The following is a 24,854-nucleotide window of genomic DNA, read 5'->3' as shown; positions in this document are numbered from 1 at the left end:
AAGCATAAACTCCGAAATTGTTATCACCAGACATGGCGTCACCTTTAATTACATAAAGACACGACCCACGGCACAATCATCACTCAATCAATCACCTCAATCATCCCGAAACTAAACATCATGGCAGCAAAGTCTCTAGTGGTCGGCGGAACAGGCGGTATCGGCTACGGCATCGCCTGTCGCATCGCCGCCAACTCCCCCTCATCAACCGTCATCATCAGCGGTCGCAATGAGCCAAAGAACATTCCCCACTCAAACATCCAATTCAAACAATTAGACGCGTCTTCAATGCGCGCTATTAAAACTTACACCGATGAACTCAAGGCGTCGCAAGATCGGTTCAGCACCCTCGTTCTCTCTCAGGGCATTCTCACAACCGCTGGAAGGACAGAGACGCCTGAAGGCATCGACCTCAAGATGGCGCTTCATTACTACGGACGACAACTACTCATTCGCGAACTTCTTCCATCTCTCACCGACGATGCCAAGGTTTTGATTGTGCTTGATAGCACTGGTGGAAGTCCCGATAAACTCAATTGGGACGATCTGGATCTCAAGAACACCTTCAGCCTCGGAAGCGCAGCAGCTCACTGTCTCTCCATGACAGACGCCATGATCCAGAACTACGCGGCCGAGCAGAAAGCTGAGGGAAAGAACCGACATTTCATCCATGCGCTCCCCGGTCTTGTCAACACGAACATCATGCATTCACTCCCCTGGTATATGCGTCTCCCTTCAACTGGTCTAGCCTCTGTCTTGGGTGTTTCACCGGACACTTGTGCTGAGTACATGCTGAATGGCGTGGATGAAGCTACGAAGATCAAGGACAAGAATTACGCTTTTGTGAGTCGGAAGGGAAAGGTTTTCGAGAAGCCGGCTTGGAGTGAGGAACAGATCCGGAAAGTGAGGGATCATACCTGGGAAATTGTCGATGGTGCACTGGCGAAGGCTTGATTCTGGCAACATGGGTTCCGGGAGTTGTCTCTATGTATTTTCATTTGTATTATAGGCCACACTAATTTGAGAAACATTTGTTTAGAATCAGGGACCAAGGTAGCTGCTCCCGACTCAGTGAATAAGAAGCGAAGGATTAATCATGGCAAAAGGCAAACTACCTTTGCTAGAGCCAGATATGGATACATGTAAGTTACTCCAAAGGCAAAAAGAAGATCTGATTAGATAAGATCAGATTGATTGGCATGCCCCGTACTGGAATCGAACCAGTGATCTTATCATTTCGTAGTAATTTACTAGTGATACGCTTTACCACTGAGCCAACGGGGCGTTATCTTATTGGTTGAGAACCACTTTGTGAGACAGTCCATAGATGCGAAACCACTGTGCGCAGCGTGAAGCTCCCTCTGGATCCGTTGCTAAATGGTTACAAATTGTTTAAACTGGAGGGTCCAAAAAGTTGATAAGACAGTATTGTCGTTACACGCTGATACTACATGATCCGGGTAAATAAGGCATGAGCTGATGTTCTTGCAAGGTGCAAAGAGCGCGTATGCTATGTTTGAAGAACTATCTCCTTCACGGCTGAATACCAGCAACTTGAACGCTTAAACTGTTACAGTATTGCTTATAGACTAATTCATATGGACTAACATACTTCACATACCCATACTGCATATTGACAGAAGAAATCAAAAGGTGCTGGAACGTAATCGCAACAACTGCATTTGTAGCAATAGGGTAGCTAGTACAGGAACGGGCTTCTAAATACGCGCCGGCTAACCAAACGACGACGCGACACGGTTATGTCTCGAGCGAACACAGGAACAAAACCGGACTTGGGTTCCAAATAGACCTCATCCCGTGAATTTGAGACATTAAAATCACAAGCAACACCTTCGGGAGATAGTGGAGCCAACCGCGGAACAATGGCTTGATCTCTACAGATTGATACGCATCTTCCGCGAGATCCTTGCCTCGTCATCTTATCAATCAGTGCATCACCGACCTCGGATCACTTGCCAAGCCGGTTATCACGGCTCAGTCCATCAATCATTGGTTGTGAGAGACGAGCTTCCCTTTTAGGTTATGGGCCCGCATCCAAGGGCCGTTTAGTCTGCAGATCGTCCCCTTAGAGCACTAACTCAATACCATGTAGTTTATGTGGGAGCATGTTAATCAATTATTATCTGGTGATCATCAACTTATCGCCAAAAATGCATCTGCACAAACATGAAAATTCTTGCAGGTCCATCGCCATCGATTGGACTAACCCTTGTACCAACCCTCACAACTCTTTGTCATAGCGTGGGGAGCACTCACCATCATCGCCGGCTCAAGTACCAATTTTGCAAGTCCGGGAAAACTTGCCCACGGAGCTTTTCAGTACGAATGACGAGTAGAGAGACCTTTTATGCTTAATACCTCAGAGCCGCGTCTCCTCTCCCTTTCCACGATGTCTCCTCACAATCACCACTCATCTCACGCATCGCCAGGGGAGATACAACCACTGCTGCATAACATGGATATCGACAAGAAAAACCCCGATATAGAAGCTGGCAGGGAGTCGCCCACCATCGAACCAACACTCCCAACCAACGTCAAGGCTGAGGATTACGAGAACCGAAATGTCGGTACTTTGAACCGCAGGCTCAAGTCTAGGCATGTTCAGTTCCTTGCTTTGTCTGGTGCCATTGGCACGGGCCTTTTTGTTGGTAGTGGTCAGGTTCTGTCACTTGCTGGACCCCTCTCTGCGTTTTTGGCGTACACTATCACGGGCTTCAACATTTACTGTGTCTTGAATAGTGTTGGTGAGATGGCATCATGGCTACCCATCCCCGGCCCCGTCCCTATCTTTGCTGCTCGCTTTGTCGACCCTGCTCTTGGTTTTGCTCTTGCTTGGAACTATTGGTACCAGTTTGCCATCGGTGTTCCCATTGAGGTCACTGTCTCGGCTGTCATCGTCAATTACTGGCACCATAATATTCCCCAAGTCGCATTGATCACACTGTTCTACTTCACCATGGTCATTCTCAACTGTTTACCCGTTCGGATATATGGAGAAGCCGAGTTTGTCTTTGGAGCTATCAAGTTGTTGACCATCGTCGGCCTTATTATCCTGATGTTCATCATCACTGTCGGCGGCGCTCCAAATGGTGAGGCTATTGGCTTCCGATACTGGAATCACCCCGGGCCCATGAATGAGTACCTCAAAGATGGTGCGCTCGGACGATTCCTCGCCTTCATCAAGGTGTTCATCACAGCAACTTTCTCCTATGGTGGCAGTGAAATGGTCGTCATGGCTTCCGGCGAGACAGAGAATCCCCGTCGCAACATCCCCAAGGCCATTCGCCGTGTCTTCTGGAGAATCGCTATATTCTACGTTCTCTCCATCTTCCTCGTCGGTCTCTGCGTCTCATCCAAAGACCCCAACCTTCTCAACGCCATCAACAAGTCAGCTCCTGGCGCCGCTCAAAGCCCTTTCGTCATTGCCATCCGCAACGGCGGCATCAAGATCCTTCCCTCCATCATCAATGCTGTCATCCTCACGTCTGCCTGGTCTTCCGGCAATTCTCTGTTCTACGCCGCCACTCGAGTACTCTATGCCGCGGCGCTTGATGGCAAAGCACCCCGTATTCTAACCTGGGAAAGATTCGGTGTTCCGTATCTCTGTGTGGGCGTCACCACCATCTTTGGGCTCTTGGTGTACCTCAACGTTAGCAACAGCGGCTCAGAGGTCTTCTTCTGGTTCAGTAACCTCAGCGGTGTCGGAGCCCTCATCATCTGGGCGAGTGTCTCCTTCACCTACCTCCGCTTCTACTACTGTCTTAGCCACCATGGCATAGACCGCAACACTTTGCCATTTAAGTCACCATTCCAACCATTCTTGGCTTACTTCTCCTTCTGCTTCTGTACCATCGTTGCCGTCTTCAACGGTTTTGATGCCTTCTTCCCAGGACGTTTCAGCGCAAAGACATTCCTGCCCCCATACATCAACATCCCCATTTTCCTTGTCTTGATCTTCGGTTACAAGTGGATCAAGAAGTCAAAGTATGTCAAGTACTCCGAGATGGATATTTGGTCTGGCAAGGCGGAGATTGATCGCTTGGAACATACTTGGCCGATCGTCCAACCAAGAAACTGGCTCGAGCGCATCTGGTTCTGGATCGCTTAAGTTTCCTGTTTCCAACCACAAGATATGGAGGCTGTTGTTTTGTAGATAGTGCTCAGGATGTAAGAAAAGTTTAGACCAATGATTGTGACAGATTTATACCATATTAACCTGAACCTTTGCTTTAGTCCGAAGTCTGGTGCGTGGTATGGAGTATCGCCGTAAGTAGTACTCAGAACCGTAGCTTATGGGTACCAGCGCTAGCCGAGTCAAAGCTGCTGAGTGACGTTATTTGTCATTATGTGATAGTACCTACCTCTTTGAAACGACCTCTTGATAGAAAGGCATTCACGGCAAACAGAAGCAAATGCGCATTAACTCAATTGCACCATGGGTAGCACGTTATTCGCCAGGGACGTCAACACGCTCTCCAACTACCAGCACGTGGCGACCAAGCACACTGGCCTCCGTCTTGAAATTGACTTCGATCAGAGAGTTATCCACGGGACCATTATTCTTGCGCTTGCCTCCTTGGCGATGACAACTTGGGTACCATTACTCTGGACATGAATAGTCTTAATGTTCTAAGCGTGGACATGAACGGAAGTCCAGCCTACTGGGAGCCGAAGGAACAGACGAACGAGGAGAGCCAAGCACTTTATATCCGCCTAGACCGCAAGTATAGGAAAGATGAAGAGTTCGCAGTAACCGTGGGTTGCCTTTACCAGCAGTGAACCGATAATTTCGGCGATCATCAGCTAGACTAATCTCATGTTGAACAGATTAGCTTCAAAACGACCGATCGCTGAACTGGACTTCAGTGGTTTGGGCCTGAACAGATAGATGATAAGCTGTATCCTTTCATGTGTAAGTCCACCATATCTCCGAAGCAGAGATGAACACGATCGGAGCTAACAAGGTACCAGTCTCTCAGGGACAGTCAGTCCATGCACGGTCGATATTTCCTTGCTTTGACACGCCATCTGTCAGATCAACTTTCGATATAACCATATCATTCCCCGCTACCAGTCGTTGCTTCTGGTATCCCTCAGTACGATCTACTGTTCCCTCTAGTAGAGAGCATGCACAACATGACGGTATACAGGTTCAAGCAGGATATTCCCATCTCGAATTATTTGTTTGCAGTTGCCAGCGGGTAACAAACTTTCACGCAGTCGAAGAAGGGGAAATGGCTAACGAGAACTCGCAGGAATCTTGCTAGAGCTAGAATCGCCGAAGGGAGCTATGTCTACTCTACACCCAAAGACATCGACGCTTGCGTGGCGGAATTTCAGCCAGATATTCAGGCTATCATTGATACAGCTGAGGTCAGGATTCAGTGAGATGCTCTATAAGTAGATACTGACCCATATTAATCAGGATATTGTCTTTAAGAGCCCATGACCTCTGTACAACCTGGTCGTTCTCCCGAAGTCATTTCATCTCGGAGGAATGAGAACCCGGTCTTCAACTTCTACAGTGCCATTGTTGTTTCGGGTGATCGGGAGAATATCTCAGTGGTCGCCCACGAACTCGCTCATACCTTTAGTGAAAATCTAGTCACAAATGCGTCATGGGTACACTTTTGGTTGAACGAGGGCTATACCTTTCTCTGCTATCTGGAAAGACCTCTTGAGAAGGACAAGTGGCTTCGTTTTGTCCCTTTTGTAAGTTATGAAGCCAAGAGCTCGTTGCGGCATAAGCTAACGTTAATGAGAGTATTTCAAGAAGTTCTCTCAAAGCTCAGTGGATTCAGAGGGTTTCGAAGAAACAGTATTTGAGTTCTTCGCTCAGGATGCGAAGGCCACTGCTACGCTGGACTCGGTCGATTGGAACAGCTGGTATCACAAACCGGGTCTTCCACCTAAGCCCAGTTTTAAGTCCGCCTCTTACGAAGAATGCATCGAACTTGCTGCTAAGTGGATGAACACGGAATCGTCTTCGGACTTCACACCGAGAGCCCATGATGTAGAGGGCTGGACAGCTGGTCAAGTCATAACATTCTTGGATAAACTCAGCGATGCTTCGAAATCGATTCCTTCCAAATATTCCAAGATGCTTGGCTCCATTTATGGACTTGCCAGAACCAAGAACTTTGAGATTTTATCGCGATACCTTAGACTCAGTATGAGATCCAAGGATAAGGATATTCTACCAGATGTTGAGGTATTTTTAGGACAAACTGGCAGAATGAAGTTTGTCAGGCCGCTGTGAGTAATCGCTCAACAATGGGATCAGCGACCATGGCATACTAACAGCGCGTCTAGCTTTGAAGAGCCCCTGGCTCTGAACCAGACCTTTGCTCACAAGACTTTCCTGAAGTACCGGAACTCCTGTCATCTAACTTGTGTGAGGTTGATAAAGGGCGTTATGGACAAGAATAAGTGACAAGATTGAACTGCTGGACAAGACTCAAGATGCTTCTTCATATGCCCTTGAAGTTCATGAGAAAGAATAGTTTATTTACCAACACGCGATAGGCCTGACGACTGCATCTCAGTACAGAATATTTTCAAGCACTCAATTTCTTTTCTATAGTGACAATGACCCACCAACAGCCGGCCGAACCTAAACTCTCTTGAAGAACTCCATACAACGGCTGAAGCTGCCTCTTCCTTTCCCCTCTGCATCACAAGCCCGTAGTAGTGTTCAGAGACGCATCAGTTTCTGAGTAGAGTGTGCGCGTTCCATGCAACCTTGGGTCCTCCCGAGACACGTGCGTAGTGATGCTCCTGAATAAGTGCCTTGACGTTCCTAGCAACTGAGCCACGGACTTGAAGTCGAGGCCTCAAGGAGTCGAGCGACAGGAAGTAGGCTGCCAATCCAGCGACGGCGGGTGTAGCTATGAAAGTTAGACTGACCTCTGCATGACTGAGTGATTTGACTTACAGAAGGATGTGCCGGTTGACTCTTCACCAGCCTGGTAAGCTGATGTGCCACTCATAGCAGCGCACTTGACGGCTACTCCAGGTGCAGTAGTCGTGACGAGGGGACCGCCCTGAGAAAATGGTGCAAGACGTCCGTTGTTATCGACAGCTCCAGTAACAATGATCGGGGTTCGGTCTGCGAAAAGCGATGGGTATGTGTTGACCTCATCAACCAGAGTCTGACCGACGTTAGTGTATGACCAAGAGTTAGTGTAATGCTCCTGAACTTACGCCGAAGTTTCCTGACGAGCTGACGACGACGACATCAAGAGCCTCGAGGTTCTTCAACAGAGTCTCGAGAACATCTCGGAACCACCTTTCGTTGCGGTCGACACTCCAAGCAATAGCTATACCGCCATTAGCTCTCTTCGTCTTCTGCGTATATTAGGAAACTTACAAGCCTTTGAGTTGCTCACAACAGCTTTTCCTTGGAGCCTGTTCTGCTGAACATCCAAGACAACTGCTTGCCAGGCCTTGAGCAGCGACCAAGAAGTCAATTGAAGTTTGACCGCAACCAGATCCGCTTTTGGAGCAACTCCAACCGTATTGCCAAGTGCCTTGGATGCACAGCAGGAACCATGACCGTCAGGGTCATTCTCACCAGAGGCGCCCTTGGAGAAGATCCACCTCTTCCTGCCAGGCGATGCAGTGAATTCCTGTGTTGAAGCTGGTTAGACATTTCACTGCATAGTCAGGCTGGCGGCGGCTTACCCTGTGTCTGAGGTTGAAACCTTCATCAAGGACATAGATGGTGACGCCTTGGCCGGCCTTCTCGTCATACGTGTATCCTGCAGGTCTCTTTCCGGGAGCAGTTGAGAACATCTGAAGTTCGGGCTGAGCTCTTTTGTCGGTCTGGAGAGCACGTTTGACAACGCCGGATGATTTTGCCTTGGTCTTCAGCGGTGCATCAGGAGCAATTGACCCAATCTTGTTCGCTATGTTAGTGGAAACATTCCGTGACAAATTCTGTACTTACAACACTGTTTTTGTTGATAGCGGCAACCTGGTTCGCGCTCAGCGTGGCATACCAAGCTAGAAGTTGACCATTCACATCGGTGAGAGTGTCGACCTTGGCTTTGCCGGCCTGCGACTGAAGGCTTTTCGTGAATGCATCAATATCTCTCTTGGCTGCATTGGTCTTGGGGTAGATGAGGTAGTTGGCGGAGCCACTGACAGCTCGGTCCTTGATGATTGAAGAGTCAGAGTTTGGCTCGAGGATGGTATCTCGCACTGCCAATTCGTTGTTCTCCACAGGAGTTGCAGCAGCAGAAGAGACCAAGGCCAGGCCTATGAACTGAAAAAGAGTGAATTTCATGTTGTTGAGTAAAGAGTGTAGTGTAAGGAGTGAATGTGAAATGAATGTGTTGTAGTTGTTGATTGAGAAGACATCCTGGATGGTAATATATAGATCTTCTGGCCAGTAACTGCCGATACCAGATCTTGATTCCATTGAAAGCGCATGAACTGGTCAAGTTCCAGACTCAAGAGATCCAAGAATAGAGTTCCAACGACCATGGCGCTCAAAGTCTAGGCGTCTATCCCAGCTGAAGTTGTCAGCTTTCACCTGAGATCGACGTCTTGAAACGCAATTACAGTTTGTGATACGATCCCTACATCTGATCTGATTGGGTTGTGAAGATTCTCTCGCAAAATTTAAAGTTCCTCCTTAATATCAATCGAAACGGGTCCATCCACTGTCCCTATATCAAGGCTATAGCTAGTAAATAAGTTGACTTCTCATAGCAGTCAGATTCTCGAACAACATTAATCCGACTACGTCAGTCCGAGACTAGTTATGGTTCAGTATGAGATCAATGCATTTCTGGAAGCCTCGGGACTGAAGACATTGCTTCCAGAAGGTGGCATATGTATGCGAACCTGTTCTTGAAACAACGTCTGAAATTGTCGGTCCGACACCAAAAGCAAGCTTTCCCTGGGACACCAACATATACACTTTATTATGGAAAATGCCGGCAAGTTCCGCCTTTTGAATGCGTTAAGATAGAAGGGGAAACTCGTAAGACCCTGGAAAAAAGTATGACATCTCCATCTCTTGCCAATAGAAACCTCTTGCGGAGGCATACCGAATTAGTTTCTCCACCAATAATACGTCTCGGCCTATGATCAATAACTCGCGGTATCGCTATCAGATCGAATGTGAGCGCTAATCATAATCGTGTACTGCAATATAATGTTCCAATCCTGCAATAATGCTTTCAGTCCGAGTAGTAACCACTGTTTCTGCTACTCTCAACATCCTTCTCACCACTCTCATTTTTCGCCTTCTTAACCAGCTTATCTCTCCAATCACGAACGTCCTTCTGCACAACCCAACCCAGTAAGACAATGGTAAGTGGCATAGCGACGCACCAATAGACATAAAAGAGAGGCTCACCAGCCGCAAAGTCACCGTTCATCGACAGGATAGACGCCGCAACGGTACAAGGCACAGCAACTGTCGCGATCTTGGCGAGCTGGCCAGAACTTCGAGCTGTACGGTTAGCTGCGGCTGCTTGCTCATTTGCTGCCTTTGTCTGCGTATAAGAATCGTACGCTTGAATCCTGGTTGCGAATGCTTCATCCATTGCTGCTCGTTGGGCGTACATAGTCATGTTGCCAGAGATAAGCTCATCTAGAACTTTCATGTGATCTTGAAGATGGCTCCAGCGTCGGGACTCTTGCGATATTTGGATCCTCAGTCTCTCGATGGTCTGTGAGGCCAAGTAATGAGTATCATCACACCGAAATGCCTCATGAATACGCCGGACTAAGACTGCCGCTTGTTGCAATAGCTGGCGTGAATGCCGGAGTTTCTGGTAATCGGCAGCAATTGTTCGACTTCGTTCAATCAGGAGATTGGGACTCTTGATGTCCAGTGCCTTTTGCGTTTCCACGAGCGACGACGTCCACAATGTCTGGTTGAGATCCCAGTTGGCAGTAATTTGATCTTCCCACTTCCAGAAGACAAAATTGCGAATGATGATAGTCGCCGAGAAAGGGTCATCGGTGGTGATGATCTTCTCATTTTCGTATGCCTGCACGGCCACGTCCCATAGTGAGAGCTGATGCGGGTAAATGTGCCGGTTGATTGAACTCTTTGACTCCGATATCACGTAACAGTTCGATTCCGATATTGCGATTTGACCCTCGTCAACCTTTTCTAGGCCATATGGACTTGGTATTATCGGATTTGGCTCGTCCTCCGGAAGAAGGCACCCGTTGGGAACATCCATCAAAACGAGTGCTGAGTACGAGTCCTTAATTAATCCACATAGTCAGCGATGGAAGAAAGAAACGTACCTATCCACCCATCTGGGGTATATTTCCCCCAAAATGAAATACAAAGCGTTGTATCAACGAGCGTAGTTTCTGAGTTCAGCACGAATTCGCTGCCTCGAGGACAACTTCCACTGTAAGGGCTAAAGCACCAGTTCCCAAACTCATCAGGCATCTCGTTCCATATAACTGAAAGTTGCGACGGAGCTTTGATCTTCCAGTATGTAGAATCCGTGGAGTCAAAGCCTGACGGGTTGATGAGCCTGAGCTGTGTTTCTGTGAGATAGTGGGCTGTCCAGAACTCATGAGGGATACCAAGTTTGACACTCAGAGCCTCAGCTATCCTGGCGTTCATGCCTTCCATAAGGATCAGACTTCGTGGAGGGTTTTCAGAAGGCTTTTTCTCCAAAGCTTGTTCAATATCCTGCCAAAGCTGCTGGGGATCGTTACGGCGGTCTAGACGAGGAGATTCAGACCTGACAATTCCGTTATCGAAATGAAAGACACGCAGTTGTGATTCCCAGCCATGGTCACGATCTTGCCAAGGGTGCAGGGCGTATGAGTACGATCCCAACCTGTCTTCCATAGTATCTCGGTATTCCCGCATCTTGCTGACAGTTTCCTTAAGCTCGGGGATCTCTGGGACCCCATCTGCAAGTCAAGTTAGATCATCTGTTATGTACCATTTCGAAATTTTATACCTTCAGCTGGAGCCATTAGTTTTTCAAGGTTAGACATGCTTTAAGACAATGGTCGGACACAGGAATTGAAAAGATCCATAGATGATCTAGGATGAGGTTTTGTGATATTTCACTCAACCGGGACAAAAAATACGCGAAGTTGCAAGACAGAAAGGATGTTGTCAGCTTTCAAGGGCAGTAAGCAGAGATTTATAAATAAGTGCGGAGAGTCTGAAATAACAGGGGTGAGAGTAAGACCCCTGCTTTTCAACCTCGAGCTGAAAAGAAAGGATGGCGTTATCGGATTTGATTGGTCAAGATGCGATAATTATTTATCGAGTTCCACTGTTTCAGGAGATAAGATCGCGATGAGAAACAAGGCTGAAGAAAGGAGCAGAGAGCATGTTTGGAAAGTTAATGGGCTTGGGATCTTTCTACAGACCAGATTTCCATAAATGGAAGAATAAAACCGTATCACTGAGTATCAATTAGCAATATTGTTTATCGAAATCTTCGACTCTCAATCTCTATTGGAAAGAGTTGATACACCGAATACCATTTAGTCTTGCCATAATGAAGAAATATAATTTTCAACGAGATGAGGAGTTGCAAGTGAGGGGAAATGTAACTCAGGCAGTTAATAAATTTAACACAAATATTATTTGTTTGCTAAGATTTAAGGTTTACCAGAGGCTTCCACGGTATTGAGTTGCCTCGATCTATCTTGTTGGAGTATTGATAAGGTTTACAAAAGCTGAAATGAGTTCTTGAACGACCGTGCCCTGAGCCCTTAGAGCGAAGAAGTGGCCTCAATTCACGAGTATAAGAAAAGAATGTTTCCCCCTCTCGATTGGACTTATAACGTCGCCTAGGTTCATGCAGCTTTGCCCTCCCACCTCAGCCATGCATGTTCTTTCCATGCTCATGGCCGCATTGGCTCAAGCGACTCTCATAAATGGCAGTCCCATTCTTGTTCTTGGGGATAATGAACAGAAGAAGGGTTCTATTGATCCCGTCAAAATCGTAGAGCATGTCCGCGTCGAACGTGAACTTCAACTAAGCGCTCGAGACATCGAAGAAGCTGATCAACACGGCGTCGATCTCAATAAGAGTGAGTAAACTTGATACAAAACCTACATGGAAATTGACTGACCTTGACTGTTTTCAGTGTACAAGCACTCCATCCTGAAGCACACTGATGGTAGCCTGTATTCTATTTGGGTCCATAGCTCATTCGACGGAAATTTCTTCGGCGATGAAAAGAATGGAAATGGCGCCCATCATTTGGGAAAGCGCTGGGACGATCCACCTACCACCGCGTTCAACAGGTGGCCCGAAATCTTCAAGTTGGGGGCAGACCATGCCACGTGCAAAAATACCGACTGGAAGAAGAAAACGGACCAGCACTCAGCCTTTGTTGACGGAGCTGATGCCATTATGTCTTGGACTTACAATAACCGGGGTGCCTGGAAATTTGGCCCTAACGACGCTTATCACAGTAGCGACATTCTGGTAGGGGGCTCCGACACGGGTGCAAACATGAGATTCTCAATTCGAAAGGACCTGGGGCATGTTGTCTTCCTGGGTACCCAAGATGTCTTCGAAGTCACACGTGACGCTCGTCACAAGTTCAAAAGGGACTTTCATGGTGTATGGCGTATGGCTGGCAAGGGCAAGATGGGTTGCTGGAACGGGGTGGATTATAGCAAGCTTCGGTGGGAGATCGACCGAAGTGATAGAGACGTACCAGCCGGACTTCCTCGGCCGCAGAACCACCAAAAGCCACAGAAACAACCTAAGCCAACACAGCATCCCGAGCCAGAAGCCAACCCGGAGACAACGAACCTACCAAAGCTAGTACCCAAACCCGCACCCCCACATCACTCCGAGACACAACCATACCATCAACCGTACCAACAGCCAAACCACCACCCACAGCCGGATCATCACTACCAGCCAGTATACCAACCCGATCCAGTATTGCAGCCCAGGTCACCACATCACCGAAAGCCAGAATACCACCCAAACACAGCGCAACACCCCGAAACAGTGCACCACCAATCGACCATCCACCACTCAAAGCCAATACATCAATCAAAGGCAGCAGTCCTACCACCGCCGCAGCCCGCAGTCCCGCCATCTATCCCGCCAGGATATCCACCAGGAGCAGGTCCGCCAGGACAATATACATCGCCCCCAGAAGTTCACCATCACCATCATTACCAAGCGGGCCATCCACCTCGACCTGGCTGCTCAGGGCGGAGAGGCCACCGAGGGGGGTGCAGGGAGAAACCAAGGGTAAGATGCAACCACTTCAGTATCGGATAAACCAGGCTGAGTATATTTCATGCAATAGAGAGATATTCTATAGGGGTCTAGGATAATGCTGAAAAAGACAAATGTATTTCCCAAGTCATTGTTAACCACCTAGGAGCCCTACCAACTTGGGGCCTCGGTGATGACATACTTTGAGCGTCTGTTCACGATTCATTGCTAGCTTAGACGCTGTTGTGAAGGCTCGAGCTAGTCGTGCCTTTTGCAACTGGGATATGAGGCTGGAAGCTTATTTTGACTCCATACCTTATTATTGCCAACATGAGGAAATGCCACGAGCTTTGGAGATTACAACAGCTCCATAGGATGATTAGAACCTCATCAAGTTTAGGCAAAACCTGTTGAGCTTTGTTTACCAATTTCGGATATATTATGTGGATGAGGCTCGTGGGTCGAAGCAGCTTGAAACCGTAACACAGACACAAACAACGCAGATCGACAAAGATAGCCAATATATTTCAATACATTATGTGCTGGTCGGGTTCAATGAATGACTTCTTCGTCGTAATTAAGACTTGGCGGAACTATTGAGGATAGTATCATTTGAGTTGGAAATAGATAGATCTGCAAATCTAAGGGGCAAGTCGTTTATAAAAAGGATAATGGATGAAAACAGCGTTTTTCTTCCGAGAACTAGCTACCATGGACTTAACGCCCGATCTGAACACAAGGCTTCATAACTTTATAATCCTGGTGAAGACCAAAGCGCCAGGAAGGGTGCTCCTGTTGTGCTCGACTACTCTCATTACTCAGTCAGGACCCAAGTTTCAACAGTAAATCTCTGTTAATGACAGATATGTTTTGTTCGAGACATTTTATGTATTGACTGAGTAAAAGGAAGCGCTTCAGTGATCAAAGTCCATCAGATCGCCGCACAATGAACAGTAAAAGATCTGTTTCCCTTGACCAATGTAACACTTTTCCAACCCTAAACAAATGATCCCCCATTAGCCCCGATGACCTGCCCAGAGACCCAAGAACTGGTTGGACCAGCAAGAAAAGCAGCCAAGCCAGCAATTTCTTCTGACTTTCCCAGACGTCCAAAAGGACTGAAACCAGCGATAGTGTCGATCAGTTCCTGCGATTTGCCCTGGAAGAACATTTCCGTGGCTGTCGGACCAGGAGCAATTGCATTGACAGTGATACCCTTGGGCCCAAGGTCTTTCGCAAGAATTCGTGTCATCTGCTCAATGGAGCCTTTTGAAGAGGCATAGAGAAGGTAACGAGGTGCTACTTGAGATTGGTGAAGAACACCGCTTGACACGAGGATGACTCGACCATCTCGCGGCATGTGCTTAACAGATTTCTGATAGTTGTTAGAGGATTGAACTCGTTTCATCAAACAAGAAGACTCACTTGAACAAGGAAATAAGGTCCCTTCACATTCAGATTAAAGGCCTTATCAAAACCTTCCTCCGTGGTACTCTTGAGATCATTCATGGGAGCGCACGCAGCGTTTGCCATCACGCAATCGATCTTGCCAAACTTCTCAACTGTCGCTTGCACAAGCTTCTCGATCTCGGCGATGTTGGAGGCATCAGCCTTGAAAGCGAGAGCCCTGTCGGAGCCTATCTTGGTGACAAGCTCTTCTGCGGGTGTGCTATCACTTGAGTAGTTGATGACAACACTCGCGCCGTCAGCTACAACACGCTCGACGACGGCTTTCCCAATCCCTTTGGAACCGCCGGTGACAAGGACGACTTTTCCGTTGAGAGACATGTTGGTGTGAGGTAAGATTCAAGTGTAGTCAATGGGAAGAAGTGATAGAGGGACAAATCGTATACAATTTGGAGATGAACGACCAGCGTTCAATATATAGGAAGATGCAGTCACCAAGCCCCTTAAAGTTTACGGACCTACCTGTCTTTATCGATCTTGCGGCGTACCTAAAACCGGTTGTCAATCGGAAACGCATTAATTGTTGGTGTGGAAATGCCGGAGATACGGAAGTTAAACCATTTGCTCGCCTTCGTATGGTCGCAAATGTTAACAAAATCTCAACTGTCGCTCTTAAGTCAATGGACGACGAGCTGGAGATAACGGCTCGACCCGCCTTGGGTAAGCACTAGCGCATGCAGGGACATTTAGTGTATATACTCGAAAAGGAATAGCGCTCATAAATGAAGAAGCCTTATGGATGTTGATGACGCTTACATGTCTGGAAGAAGACACAGGTTTTGTCAGGCAACTACAACTTCCGAGCATGAGCTAGAACAGGTCATGGGCTGCTTTTTTCATCCCCGGCGGAACCATTGAGAATGCCCAAGCACAACTCCGGCAGGCTAATCTTGGTATAGGAATTAATACCAATCATCATTATTTATCCACATATAGTCCCTAGCATACTTGACCATGCTGTTCTGTCCCAATTCCAAGACGTCTCATCCGCCGCTTCCTGAATATCGCGCCATGCCAATTTGGCTGCAGTATCGCAAGCGACGGAAGACCACAGAATGGGCTCAAGTGATTCTTTCTTCACCCGTCCCCAGTCCCTTAGATCATCTCTGATTCTGTGCTTCCGCTCTACCGTCCCGAGGAACTCAACAAACCACTCTCTCAATCTGCTCCCAACCTGCTCAGTACAAAGGAGACCCAACATGCCAAGCCATATCAACAGGTCAGATAAACCCTGATGAATTGCTCGCTCCTTATACAGGATGAGCTGTGCTTGTAACCTCTGTGCAGCATGGTGGTAAGGAGGTGCGTACGCGATGGGACATGTAACGCCCAATGAAAATATGAGCAAAGCGGTCTGAACGGCTTCATTAATCCAGTGATCTGCGGTGGGTTCTGCTGACCCAAACGCTTCCATTTGCACGGGCTTCTTGCCATCATACCCGTTCGGGAGAGTTGCGAGGAGACGTTGTTGGATCAGATCCCTGTGAGCAGCTAGAAGCGAAAGATCAGGGTTTCTTAAAGCATTCTGTTGATGCGCCTCTATGACTTTGACCCATACTCGCATGTCGCAGATTACTTCTCTGATATCTTCTGCTAAACCGAGCTCACTAAGCCTGTCAATTGTACCTGATGATCCCTCAAAGGGAGAATGTCCGACGAAGTCAGAAGCGTAACCGAAGAACTTGGCCCTATCGTGGGTCTCTTTGACACGACCGTAGAGTTGAGATACCGGAAAGTGAGGCTTTACAAGTTTTTGGGTGGCGCGTACAAGGTCCATGTAGTTGAAGGAAGCTTGGAATCCCGCGTACTTGACATTGTGAATGCCTCCTTTCAAATCCACCAGATCCATCAAGGCCTTGGCGTGCGAATCGATGAGAAGTCTGCTGCCAAAGACATGAATCCAAGATAGCTCCGCTAACGGTGGGTCAAATGCTCTCTTCGTGATGCCACTTCCATCGTCTGGTGACATCTCGGGACCGCAGAGACTAAGAATGGCATAAAGAGTCTGTTCAGGAATCTCTGATATTGGCTTAGAGAGGTCTTTCGAGATATGCGCAATGGCTTGATTATAGTGCATCAAGCTCTTTCTATCGATAACCCGCGACTCTCTCTTGAATGCGAGGTTCACAGCAGCTTGCCAAAGGCACGCATGCACCAACGCTGGACCTTGAGCAACAAGAGTGTTGTAGTCGAGTGCAAATGGTGGAATATGAAATGCGGCTGACCCGATCTCGAATCCTGGCCAGAAAGATTGTGTACAGTAGTGAAGCAGCATCTTGGTGTGCGGATCCACTATCTTGTCGGGGATAACGCACATGCTGAGTTGTCCAGAGGTAAGCAGAAGCGGTCTGGCATTTCTCTTAGTGCTCCTCTCCACGATCACCATACCCTGGCCGGTCATGTTTGAGTCGGTATCTTCTTGCTCCGATGAAAGTTTCTCGCTAGCTCTTTTACGACGATGCATGGATTTGGCGAGATGTGACCTGGCACTTGATTGTCGGAGCTCAACCTCACGGCGACTGTTGGGCTCTGTTGTTATCGCAGGTAAGAAATGGAAGGAAATTTTCTTCCTAGAGCTAGAGCCGACGTTTCCATTCATCTTTTTCTGTCCGAATCAAATGACAGTCCTGGTTTCGCGGGTGTCTCTTGGTTCAGTTGCATCGCTTACATTAAGACGGGATTATGATGAGGGGATCGTCATCGATGGAACTTGGATGAGGTTTCGGCTGACTAAGATGAGAAGTACTGGGTACGATCCTTGCTGACAGTCGGATTCGTGAAAGGAAGTACCGCCTACTTATCACTAGCTCGGACTTAACAAGCCCGGATTATCACTTTGGCAAGCATATAGTGCACGGTGTCTGAGAGAACATCAGTTATGGGGGATGCAGGCATGGGAGAACACGATGTGAGTTCGCGGCACAATCTGGTACAATAAAAAACGTCTTTCCTATCCTAGACGATCAAAACTCCAAAAATAACTACACATAGCTGACGACAGTTTTCGTCGCTCACAGGTTCTCCAGGTCCGGCACTTGGCTATCCTTATCCATCTAATCACCGTCAATCAATACGTTGTAAGTCCTTCAGTCACCTAGTAGGCCGGATGGTAAAAACAGAAGCCGGCCTCGAATTCGCTCAAATCCAAAACTCGGTCTTGCCACATCTTTCCCTCCCATTCGTCATCTGGGAGGCCAGTCAATGGGTTGAGGTCTCCAAAGAAAAAAGGCCCAATACTGGCCAGCGGAAAGGTCCAAAATCCGATCGCAGGGGGCGGTCCCTGGTGCTGCCCCTGCTCCTGCGCATCGTCGTACGTGAGCATAAAAAGCTCATCAGTCAAATTGAAGACGTAGTCGTCTACCGGAATCTTGAGTTCATCCATCATATTGCAGAAGGAGTAATATCCCCGACGTGGGTCCTCCTTGCCGATGTGGACGGCCTTCAGTTCGCGTTCGTACATGCGAGAATCACGGTCAAAAGAACCTCGATCGAATTCTTCTGTCTCAATACGGGTCGCGACCAAGCGAGGCGACAAGTTGATGATGCGAAGGTCACTTCCGTACATTAAAAGTTCAGGCTTAGCCGCTTTCTGTACAATGACGAGAACCTCCAATCTCTGGATCGCGTTCGTGAAAAGAGTCCGTTCATGTGCGTCATCAAGGGGAAGTAGCCCAGCCGTGTGCACGAATTGGGACTGGATGGCCAGGTTGACCAATCCGATATGGTGTCTATCCGTGGTGAACACATCGTCAGCAAAGTGACCGAAGTGTTGAAGCGACTTGGGCGTGTCGACTTCAATGGTGTCCAGCTCGGGACACAAGAAGATAGTGCCTTCATAGCTCCCATCGTAATCCATGCGACGGCAAGGTAGCTGGACTCGATAAAAGAGTTTCGCGACGGCGCGGGACTCTGATGAAGTGTATAAAAGCGGATGGAAAGTTGAGTTCACTTCGATGAAGATCTCATATGGCGTTTCGTCCTTGATGTCGGTGATCTTATCATCTTGTTGGTCGTCGTTGTCATCGGTTTCCTTATTGGCAAAGAAAACCTTGACGTGTCGATAGTGCGAGATGGAGAACTCCCAGATTTTATGACGTAAGTCGTAAGGCAACTTGTTGAAGAAGTGGAACTCCTTAGCTGAAGGTTCGTTAGGCATCCGGATATACTCATTCAGCTCTCGCTGAGTGTAGGGTACTAAGGCCATCTTTGATGATGAGGTTGGAAGCTCGAACCAAGCTTGTCGTGTAGGGTGTGAGAGTGTGTAGATGTTGTGTGTAGAGAAGAAGTCGTGTTATGATGAATGGAAAAGGTTGAGAACGTAGAAAGGATTTCGTATTATGATGGAGGAAATGTTGAAAGAAGAACAAAGTTGTTGCAGAGTGGGAGTTAAATACCCGTGTGTGATAATAGGCAAACTTGCCAGAGCTTCGCGCGTGATGTTTTGGCACTGGTGCGTGATCAGGCCAGTGTAAATAGAAGGGTTTCGTGCTTCAGAGGTTAAATCTCCTATTGCAAGTTTCAGCGTTGGCACAACTCTGCCAGTGAGAGAGCATCACGAAAAGCGGGACCTCGGGTGGAAAGCAGAGAGCGTTTACTTCGTAGTGCCAGTGGGAACTTATTATTTACTCTTCGAGTTACGTAGATCCAGAGTCTGCTGGAACATGAATCACGGTACCATGCGTATCGTTCGCAGTCAGTAGCCTCTCACACTGTCAGAACTTAAGTTCAGGTTCTCTTGTATGCGTTAGTCCTAATCAGATGATAAGCTGAAAAGCTTATCCAAGGCTGTTGTGTGGGTAGTTGGTATGCTGCCTGAAGTTTGGTTTTGAGAGTGTTTTTTTGAGTTTATAGACCTGATTGCTGATGCTTATATGGCGTGCCTTACCTCGAACTTAAGTTAGACACCGAATGACGCACTCCAGCCGAGTTCGTCCCCCTGATATCGAGACATGAACATTGGACGAACATTTGGCATACTTGTTGAGATGAAATTCGTCTGTTCTGTGCCAGTTTATAATATCCTTTATGGTTTCGCGTTTAAGGTTATTGGACCTTCCACTGAACGCGTCACAAGTTCACCTTCAGGCACAAACCAAAAGACAGGATGATTCACTTAGAGATCGTTTGGGGATAACAGACGATATTCTCGACACTGCCAGTGCAGATACTTCTGCCAGTCCCATCTAGGTCAGGCTCCAAGCTTCTCGCGAACCCAATCACGTCAAAGAGCCAGCCATGAGTCAGTAGCTGGTAATTGGTCACTAACTCCCTGGCTACTAGCTAGGTCTGCGAAGTAGTAAGTGCAGTCGGCTTCTCAGATAGAAGCACGACCAGCCGTGATTATATCCTACGATAAAGAAACAAGAAGTGATAGAACTCTATTAAGCCTGGTCGATAGTTGTTTGTCCGTCCCACTACTCGCAAGTCGTCCCGAGTCGATTTCTCCAGCTGAGGTAGGGTAAACTGACCATGAAATGGATAGTTGAACAGGTCTTCCGACAAGAGATCCCAATCAATGTCAAACTCGAACGAAGTACTCTCCGAATTATGACTGGGAAGCCATGGGGCCGAGGCGCCAGGATCTAATGGCGGGTTGGGAGCTGGGAGCGATGGCCGTTCATGACCCTGAGCACCCACCGCCTCAATATCTATTCGAGGTGTTGAGATCCCATCACTAACATCGCCGGCTGATCGTTCATAGAGAGCTATTAGCCGTGGCTGGAGATTGAGAAGAAGGTCTTGGACCTTTGGGCGTATTCTCTCTTCCACGTCTTGAAACTCAGATTGAAAGAGAATCTCAAGCTCGCGTCGAACGAATCGAGGAAACTCTCTGCGAGCAAAGGTAGCAAAAGCGACAGGTGTGTTGGAGTCAGACGGGCCTGGCTTTGCTATGGCGCTCATTTCTTCATGGTCTCGCAGTATTCGTAAGTACAAGGCACCAAAAGGTCATGAGTGAGAGTGTCAACTTACAGGGATCAGGTATTGTCGCAGGATTATCATCTGGAAAGAGAATCTGGTATATCTCCCTCCATTTCCCAGCATCTGTCATCTTCAATTCCGATCTCTTCCTGCTTTTGAGCTGCTTCTCTTGAGTTCTAGTGAAACCATCCAAATTGGTGTCGTTGGCTCTCTTCTGAAACGGAGGGTCATTCTGCAGATGTACGTCCCGCAGGTGGTCCGTCTTAAAGTCTTGCCAGCAACGAGGACATTGTGGTGGCAGGGCATGTCTCCTGTAGAGATGGCCTCTTTAGATTCCATCAGCGTTAGTCTGCGGTTCTGGAAGGCAGTTAAGGGTTCAAAGGGTCTTACTTGTCTCTATGGATCTCAACCCAGCCAGGTCCAACGCAAGTCGCCTCCCGGCAATACTTGCCTGGATCCCTCTTGAAATACGGACACGCAAATCTCGGTTCGTCATTAGCATGTGGTCTTTGTCCAAGCTTCGATTTTCGAACTCCCCCTTCACCATGATCATCATCCTCGTCATTCGGGCCTGTTCGCCTTCTCTTCGGAGAATGCGGGTGACCCTTTTCTTTTCCATGGCCTGGTTGAGTTGAATCACCTGAATCTACATTTCTGCTTGACGAACCCGAAGCCTCTCCATGGTTCGCTGTAACACCTCGAATAGAGACTAACCTGGAGTCCAGCCACTTGCAAAGACCTTTCATCACTACATCGATAACCAACCGCTTCTTGTCATCCAGCCACGTGTTGTACACATCCTCCTCGTCCTGATCCGAGATAGTAGTTTCCTCCGTCATACTCGCAGAGCCGCTAGACTCTTCGCAGACCAGGGCATCACCCGATGCTTATCCCTCAAAAGGCTTCAACTGAGGTGTTATAGGTTGATAGTTATCGGGACTTTCTTGCTTGATGACTAGTTTTTCCTCGGTCTTTGTTTGTTGCCGAAATTTGCGGGCACTTTGTGGAATGATGATATCTTGACTGCGCGCGCGCTTTTTTTCTTCCAATTCCCCTGAAGTTCTCTTTTAAGTATCTTCTGAAGACGCCCCAGAGTGGTTCGGGGTTTCCTTGAAGACTATACAGGATTCTGCAGCAGCAGACTTCTGCGAAGCTTGCTCAGCAGCTATATCCGAACCAGCAGCAGTTGGTCCCGGCTTACTGTCTACCGAGGACCATGTTTCAAGTTGGTACTGACCTGGAGATCTCCCGCGTACAACCAGTCTCACAGAGCGTCTGTCGGCTATCTTGACGAAACGGTCGACATCATGTTCCCCAACATCCGCCAGGAGAGAAACGACAAGTTGGAAATACTGTTGTTTGGCCCGTCGTTTACCATTGTTCGCCGTCGCAACTTTGAACTGAATCCGCTCAAAGTGTGTTCAAGGGCAAGTAATTGTTGTCTCTGGCTTTGTGTTGACGTCTTTGGTGAGAGTCTGACAGCATCTGGCTTCATAATTGGGCCTTTGTCTCGCTTTGCTGTATACTGAACCAGCTCAATAGCATGACCGTTATCCCCAACAACTGCGCAAAACTTAGGTATGTAGGTTAGCCTCAGACAACGGCTGAGCCAATCATTTTGCGAAATGAGGCGTCAGAAGAACTGAAGGTGTAGGGCATTAGGGCAATTCATAATTAGGCAATTTGTCAGCTTGGAGTCTTGGGAGGAGCCGGCAGGTCGCAATAATGCAATAGCCAGATTATGACAAAACATTGCCCATTTGTTGATACTTATGAAGGTTACCAACTATACAACCTTGAAGTCGGTTTAAAGGGAAATTGAAAGGCTGATTGAGTGCATGGGAAATCAATACAAATATCAAGATGTAAGTCTATCCAAAACTAATAATTAAATCTTTCCCCCTTGGACGGGTTCCTCACTAATCCAGCTCCCGCAAACCCGAGTCTGATAACACCATCGCTCATCTCCCATGCGCCATATCTCACAGGTCCAATATCATTAACAGCGTTCACAATTCCACCAACGTTCTGATTCGGATCAACGTTTCTCATAATATGCGATTCTTGCCCAACAGTTCCAAACGCATTCGCGATCTCAAGCGGATTAAGGCTGACATCTCGACCAAGCTCCCACCAGCCCCAGAAAGTAGGGAGGACAGCAAAGATACCAACCAGAGAAACTGCAATCGCTATCCACATCTTCTCGTAATTCGTCACGTATACTAGCGTCGTCGTGCCGCTGTCGTACTCGACTTTCTGCTTGTCTGTCGTGTTGTACTTGGCGTATTGAAGACTTGCTCGGAAGCCAATGTCTCGGGTGAGTTCGATGATATCCTCCATTGGATTGTCCCATCGATCTCCGCATCCAGGGGCGGTACCGTTCATGGTGAGATATTGGGTTGCTGGTAGACCTGTGGAGCTGACATCATAGCCAGTGGCGCCGGTAAAGCGCATGAAAGCTTGTGACTCGTAAAGAGACTTTGCAATCATGCTGAAGCCTCCCAAGATATTTCCTGATCCGGGCATAACCATATCAGCAGGCAACATGTATCTTCCATCTGGTCAGTAGACAGCTCTCAGCAATATGGTTGGGGCGGCACATACTTTTGTTCAATGAACTTGTCGTCCTTCCATGTTCCTTGAAGCTCAACCGTCTTACCATCCATTCGTACCGGGAACTTTGCAATTCCAGCATGAAGACCGCATGTCTGGACCTTGATCTTTCCACTGCACTTGTCCGTGTCCTTGTAGAGTGTCGTGTACCGGAGGAATGTCCCGTTGGGCAATTCGTTGACGCCCCAGTCACTGTACTCCGTAACATTAACCTGGAAGAAATATGCTCCAACCATAGCTCTCAGCATGCTTGCCCTATCCATGCCAATTGTGAGATTGAAGTCCCTTGTCGTATCCGTGCAATTGACATCGAAACCAAAACCCTCAACAGAGGTCGTACAGTTGGTGCAGGAAGTATCGAAAACAGCCATGTCGGATCGACGACTGTAACTTTGGGCGACGTCGCTGAAGTTTTTGGTGAGTAACGAAGTGGAATGACTGCGACCAGTCATGATGCAGGCGTAGTTTTCGGGAAGTTCTCGCGCGATATGAAAGTTCGTGGTCCCTTGTTGAGCCTGGTAGTGGTTTGTTGTTGATGAGGCGCGCTGCATGAGGGGACCGCGCAGGACAGATAATGTCATAAGAATCGATGCTATTTTCATGAGCACTCGCACAGTAAATGCGGAGTAATATGTCAATCATACCTAGACCCAATGTCCTGGACTTCCAAGTGAATAAATTCAGGGCAGCTTGTATGATGCCAGTTGAGGAGCCATATACAGCCTGCAATTGTTGCAACTGACCTCTGTCAGCAAAGAACTCCTCAGCAGCATTGGTCCACTTACAGTCACCGGTTTGCCAGCTGCTCGCCAATATGAAATCGCCGCTCCCTCAGTAAAAGCACAAGCAAGAAAAGCTCCAGACAGCGCCGATGTCAAGGCCAGCCATACAGTAGGCTGTATCCGCTCATCCCAATGATCAACAGGCACTCCATCGCTATAAATGAGGATCATAACAGCTGCAACTGTGCCCAACAACGCCAAGAACCACATGCCAAGGCCACGATAGGGAAACCGTATCCAGAAGCCGGGAAGCCAAGGTTGACTGAGTCTTGCGTATTGTTCGGCGAATGGCGTGGGGAGATTCTCGAGACGATGCCATGGTGCTTTATCACGGTCGCGGTCGCTATTACTTATGAATTCATCCTTCAATGGCCACGGCGAGGCCATGTTTTGTGTATCCAACATTATGGGAGGATTAGTATTAGACTGGCAGTGGAACTACCGCATTGACGAACACGAAACGAATGGGTCGAAGGAGCGTGAGTTAACAATTAATGTTTCAAAAGAGCGACAGAAAAAGACAAATCAATGCCTCCAAGGAATGAACACGGCAGCAACTAGAGAATCAGAGGCTGAAAGGTAGTCAAATGAAAGAAAAGAATCTTCCGTTTCATGACCCAAAAGGGGTAAAAGCAAACAACCCTGGAACTAAACGTTGCATGAAACAACCGGGGTATGGATCTTGAATTGCCAAATCAGAAGTGTCATTCTGATCTGTTTTGGCCATGAAAACTGGAGATCTCAATCTTCAATACGAGAATTAGTCTTCTCTATGACTTCATTCGCCCCGCTGCTGTGGAATTTTGAGTCGTGTTTCCGGCAGTTGTTTCCACAATGATTGTGATCGCCGTTTTTTATG

The 24,854-nt window shown here is 47.8% G+C and overlaps 10 protein-coding genes and 1 non-coding gene across 11 annotated transcripts; 4 read left to right on the top strand and 7 right to left on the bottom strand.

The window, feature by feature from the left end:
- The first annotated feature begins 37 nt into the window (after positions 1-37).
- BKA55DRAFT_562090 (uncharacterized protein) lies at positions 38-1,169 on the top strand. The gene has a single exon (XM_046192222.1). It carries the CDS (start codon positions 121-123, stop codon positions 952-954), a length of 834 nt encoding a protein of 277 aa, XP_046051833.1. The 5' UTR covers positions 38-120; the 3' UTR covers positions 955-1,169.
- A 31-nt stretch (positions 1,170-1,200) lies between these two features.
- Positions 1,201-1,284, bottom strand: BKA55DRAFT_t100. Its single transcript has one exon. It is a non-coding gene; the product is annotated as a tRNA-Thr (tRNA).
- Positions 1,285-2,241: 957 nt separating this feature from the next.
- On the top strand, positions 2,242-4,243 carry BKA55DRAFT_562089 (amino acid permease-domain-containing protein). Its single transcript, XM_046192221.1, has one exon. The coding sequence runs from the start codon at positions 2,369-2,371 to the stop codon at positions 4,127-4,129; it is 1,761 nt and encodes a 586-aa protein (XP_046051832.1). The 5' UTR covers positions 2,242-2,368; the 3' UTR covers positions 4,130-4,243.
- Positions 4,244-5,157: 914 nt separating this feature from the next.
- Positions 5,158-6,454, top strand: BKA55DRAFT_687410 (leukotriene A4 hydrolase; the record flags this gene model as incomplete). The annotated part of the gene is made up of 5 exons (XM_046199060.1): positions 5,158-5,222; positions 5,277-5,394; positions 5,464-5,733; positions 5,786-6,276; positions 6,334-6,454. 5 exons carry the CDS (start codon positions 5,158-5,160, stop codon positions 6,452-6,454), a joined length of 1,065 nt encoding a protein of 354 aa, XP_046051831.1.
- Positions 6,455-6,726: 272 nt separating this feature from the next.
- BKA55DRAFT_723993 (peptidase S8/S53 domain-containing protein) lies at positions 6,727-8,308 on the bottom strand (the record flags this gene model as incomplete). The annotated part of the gene is made up of 6 exons (XM_046201062.1): positions 6,727-6,908; positions 6,956-7,172; positions 7,225-7,340; positions 7,391-7,649; positions 7,705-7,920; positions 7,970-8,308. The coding sequence occupies 6 exons, from the start codon at positions 8,306-8,308 to the stop codon at positions 6,727-6,729; spliced, it is 1,329 nt and encodes a 442-aa protein (XP_046051830.1).
- A 901-nt stretch (positions 8,309-9,209) lies between these two features.
- On the bottom strand, positions 9,210-11,183 carry BKA55DRAFT_661857 (uncharacterized protein; the record flags this gene model as incomplete). Its single annotated transcript, XM_046197595.1, has 3 exons — positions 10,971-11,183; positions 10,294-10,920; positions 9,210-10,237 (listed from the first exon to the last, which is right to left on the bottom strand). The coding sequence occupies exons 1-3, from the start codon at positions 11,005-11,007 to the stop codon at positions 9,210-9,212; spliced, it is 1,692 nt and encodes a 563-aa protein (XP_046051829.1). The 5' UTR covers positions 11,008-11,183.
- A 669-nt stretch (positions 11,184-11,852) lies between these two features.
- BKA55DRAFT_475082 (uncharacterized protein) lies at positions 11,853-13,208 on the top strand (the record flags this gene model as incomplete). The annotated part of the gene is made up of 2 exons (XM_046186165.1): positions 11,853-12,060; positions 12,118-13,208. Coding segments are annotated over 2 exons (1,299 nt in total), but the record flags the coding sequence as incomplete, so codon positions are not given.
- A 1,003-nt stretch (positions 13,209-14,211) lies between these two features.
- BKA55DRAFT_687406 (uncharacterized protein) lies at positions 14,212-15,002 on the bottom strand (the record flags this gene model as incomplete). Its single annotated transcript, XM_046199059.1, has 2 exons — positions 14,212-14,589; positions 14,640-15,002. The coding sequence occupies 2 exons, from the start codon at positions 15,000-15,002 to the stop codon at positions 14,212-14,214; spliced, it is 741 nt and encodes a 246-aa protein (XP_046051827.1).
- Positions 15,003-15,427: 425 nt separating this feature from the next.
- On the bottom strand, positions 15,428-19,007 carry BKA55DRAFT_661855 (uncharacterized protein). The gene is made up of 2 exons (XM_046197594.1): positions 17,833-19,007; positions 15,428-17,286 (listed from the first exon to the last, which is right to left on the bottom strand). The coding sequence occupies exons 1-2, from the start codon at positions 18,883-18,885 to the stop codon at positions 15,604-15,606; spliced, it is 2,736 nt and encodes a 911-aa protein (XP_046051826.1). The 5' UTR covers positions 18,886-19,007; the 3' UTR covers positions 15,428-15,603.
- Positions 19,008-19,902: 895 nt separating this feature from the next.
- On the bottom strand, positions 19,903-21,439 carry BKA55DRAFT_536819 (uncharacterized protein; the record flags this gene model as incomplete). Its single annotated transcript, XM_046189869.1, has 4 exons — positions 19,903-19,967; positions 20,150-20,593; positions 20,652-20,926; positions 20,991-21,439. 4 exons carry the CDS (start codon positions 21,437-21,439, stop codon positions 19,903-19,905), a joined length of 1,233 nt encoding a protein of 410 aa, XP_046051825.1.
- Positions 21,440-22,481: 1,042 nt separating this feature from the next.
- BKA55DRAFT_591905 (uncharacterized protein) lies at positions 22,482-24,382 on the bottom strand (the record flags this gene model as incomplete). Its single annotated transcript, XM_046195318.1, has 4 exons — positions 22,482-23,151; positions 23,205-23,805; positions 23,858-23,951; positions 23,999-24,382. 4 exons carry the CDS (start codon positions 24,380-24,382, stop codon positions 22,482-22,484), a joined length of 1,749 nt encoding a protein of 582 aa, XP_046051824.1.
- Between the last annotated feature and the right edge of the window lie 472 nt (positions 24,383-24,854).

The sequence above is a fragment of the Fusarium redolens genome (assembly GCF_020744475.1).
Source record: "Fusarium redolens strain MPI-CAGE-AT-0023 chromosome Unknown BKA55scaffold_5, whole genome shotgun sequence".
Lineage (NCBI taxonomy): Eukaryota > Fungi > Ascomycota > Sordariomycetes > Hypocreales > Nectriaceae > Fusarium > Fusarium redolens.
The sequence above is the reverse complement of the archived record's forward strand: the minus strand, read 5'-3'. Positions and strand labels throughout refer to the sequence as shown.